Source organism: Micropterus dolomieu, linkage group LG01, assembly GCF_021292245.1.
Source record: "Micropterus dolomieu isolate WLL.071019.BEF.003 ecotype Adirondacks linkage group LG01, ASM2129224v1, whole genome shotgun sequence".
NCBI classification, from domain to species: Eukaryota; Metazoa; Chordata; class Actinopteri; order Centrarchiformes; family Centrarchidae; genus Micropterus; species Micropterus dolomieu.
The window spans coordinates 35576803-35579068 of record NC_060150.1 but is presented as its reverse complement, the minus strand read 5'-3'; the positions used below and the strand labels follow the sequence as shown (position 1 = coordinate 35579068).

General features: G+C 46.2%; 1 protein-coding gene across 1 annotated transcript; it reads left to right on the top strand.

The window, feature by feature from the left end:
- The first annotated feature begins 221 nt into the window (after positions 1–221).
- Positions 222–1563, top strand: rrs1 (ribosome biogenesis regulator 1 homolog). The gene has a single exon (XM_046067759.1). It carries the CDS (start codon positions 253–255, stop codon positions 1312–1314), a length of 1062 nt encoding a protein of 353 aa, XP_045923715.1. The 5' UTR covers positions 222–252; the 3' UTR covers positions 1315–1563.
- Positions 1564–2266: the final 703 nt, after the last annotated feature.

The window sequence follows — 2266 nt, the reverse complement described above, 5'->3', positions numbered from 1 at the left end:
TATTGTATTCATTTTATAGCTCACTGCTTCATTGATTATCTCCTGCATAATAGTTACATGTCAGTGTGTTACTGTTAAAATGATGAATTAAAAAATAAATTCAGAAAGACGGGAACAGAATAAAATGAAGTGGAACAATGTCGCCCTCTAGTGGCCACAGGCGGAACTTCCCCCACGCTACATGTGACCCGGAAGTTATTAAATGTGTTTTTCTCCTCCACACGTGTGGAGCATTTAACAGCACTGACCAACATGGCGGCGTGCAGTGTGGAAGAGCTGTTGGCTAAAGCAGCGCAAGAAGAGGCAGAGAAACTGAAAAGTATCTCTGTCCAGAAAGAGCTGGACCTGGAGTTTGACATCGGCAACCTGCTGGCGTGTGACAAAAACCGCATCGAGTCCCGGGAGTTCAAGAAGCAGAAGAAAGAGGACTTCCTGCGGTCGTTAGCTCGTGACAACACGCAGCTGCTCATCAACGAGATCTGGAAACAGCCCACGGAGAGGGTCGAGGAGGCGATAGTGGTCAAATTAGGCGACCCGGCGACCCCGCTGCCCAGAGAGAAACCACCTCCGAGGCCGAAACCTCCTACAAAATGGGAAGAGTTTGCCAAGCTGAAGGGCATACAGAAGAAGAAGAAGACCAACTTGGTTTGGGATGAAACTGCGAAGGAGTGGAAGAGGCGCTGGGGCTACAAGAGGGCCAAAGACGACACCAAGGAGTGGCTGATTGAGGTCCCGGAGACCGCAGACCCGAATGAGGACCAGTTCGCCAAACGCGCCAAAGCCAAGAAGGAGAGAGTGGCCAAAAATGAGTTCAACCGGCTGAAGAACATTGCCAGGGCGCAGAAGATCAAAGTGCCAGGGGTGGGACTCACCCCCACTGCCCAGCAGTCCAAAGACGAGTTGACCAGAGCCGCGAGCGTGGCCAAAACCTCCACCGCGTCCGCGGGGAGGTTCCAGGACCGCCTGCCCAAAGAGAAGCCCCCAAAGAACACAGGCAAGAGGAGGAAGTTTGATCCCCTCATCGGTGACTTTTCCAACGAGAAGCAGAAGCAGCTGGAGCTCCTGAAAATGATGGACAGCAAGAAGCCCAAGCTGGACATCACCAAGGCTGTGAATAAACAGATGAGAGAGGAGGACCGAGAGGAGGCCGCGGCTAAATACAAGAAGGGCGCAGGGAAGAAAGGACGCAAAGGCAACATGTCAGGAAAAGGCAAAGGAAAAGGTGGAAAAGGTAAGGGAGGAAAAGGAGGAAAGGCTGGAGGAGGAGGGAAAGCTGGAGGAGGGAAGAGGAGAGGCAAACCTGGGAAGCACTGAGGACTGTAAACCTCCTGGATCCTTGTGCCTTGGCATCGTTGGACTGGACTGAAACGATGCATTATGAAATGACTATGGGTGGCTTGTTGGGACTGTCCAGGGTTTTTGTGGCTCTTTCACTGTTAGTTTAATCTGTCATCAAAACTGTAAAAATCTGTCCCAGCATTCATGGAGGCTCACTGATTTAATATGTGTAATATTAATGGCAAATTACAAACTGCAGCCCAAATTAAAAATCAGGTGATTGTGTTTCTCTGTTTTAATTAAAGGCAAAATTGTAGAAAGTCAAAACTATATGCAGGAAAGTCACAGATGTAATTAATAGTATTACACCAACAAATATTGAATGTATTCACTCAAAGAAAAGAAGTGCACAATACAAGAAATATATTTAAAATGCTGTAGATGAGGGCTGACTAATTAATTGAAATATTAGTGAAATTGCAATATAGGAAAGTGCAATATCAAATTGCAGGAATTGCAGATTTTTTTGATAAAAGGTGAAACGTGTCACAACTTCCCATTTATAGATATAGCGTTGTGGTGCTATACGGAGATGCCCGGCCTACTAATGATATTCTCCAGACGTAAGAGAACATGCTTGTTTCCCTGTATGCAAAGTATCATAAGCAGCAGTAACCATTTATTGTATTATTTACAAGTGTGCTTTTCCTGCAATGACTGTGTCAAAATATCTTCAGTAAAAAGGCTTCTTTATTAGTCTGTATGTCAAGGGATTAGCATGAACTCTTAGCTCATATTCCGAGGACTGACCGTGCGATTCAATGCAATGTGTTAAAAGCTAAGAGTTTAACAAGTCCAGCTGGCTCTGTGCAGTAAGAGCTCTGGGTATGGAAGCGCTTTTAAAAACTGAGCCAAAGTACAGTCCCAATTAGCCTGGGGCTGTACGCCTAAATGGAGAAATCCCACCAGTGCTTTTCCTGTTATGACT

What these genes read in the sequence shown, in the direction of transcription:
- rrs1 (XM_046067759.1), top strand. Translation starts at nt 253, where the DNA reads ATGGCGGCGTGCAGTGTGGAAGAGCTGTTGGCTAAAGCAGCGCAAGAA.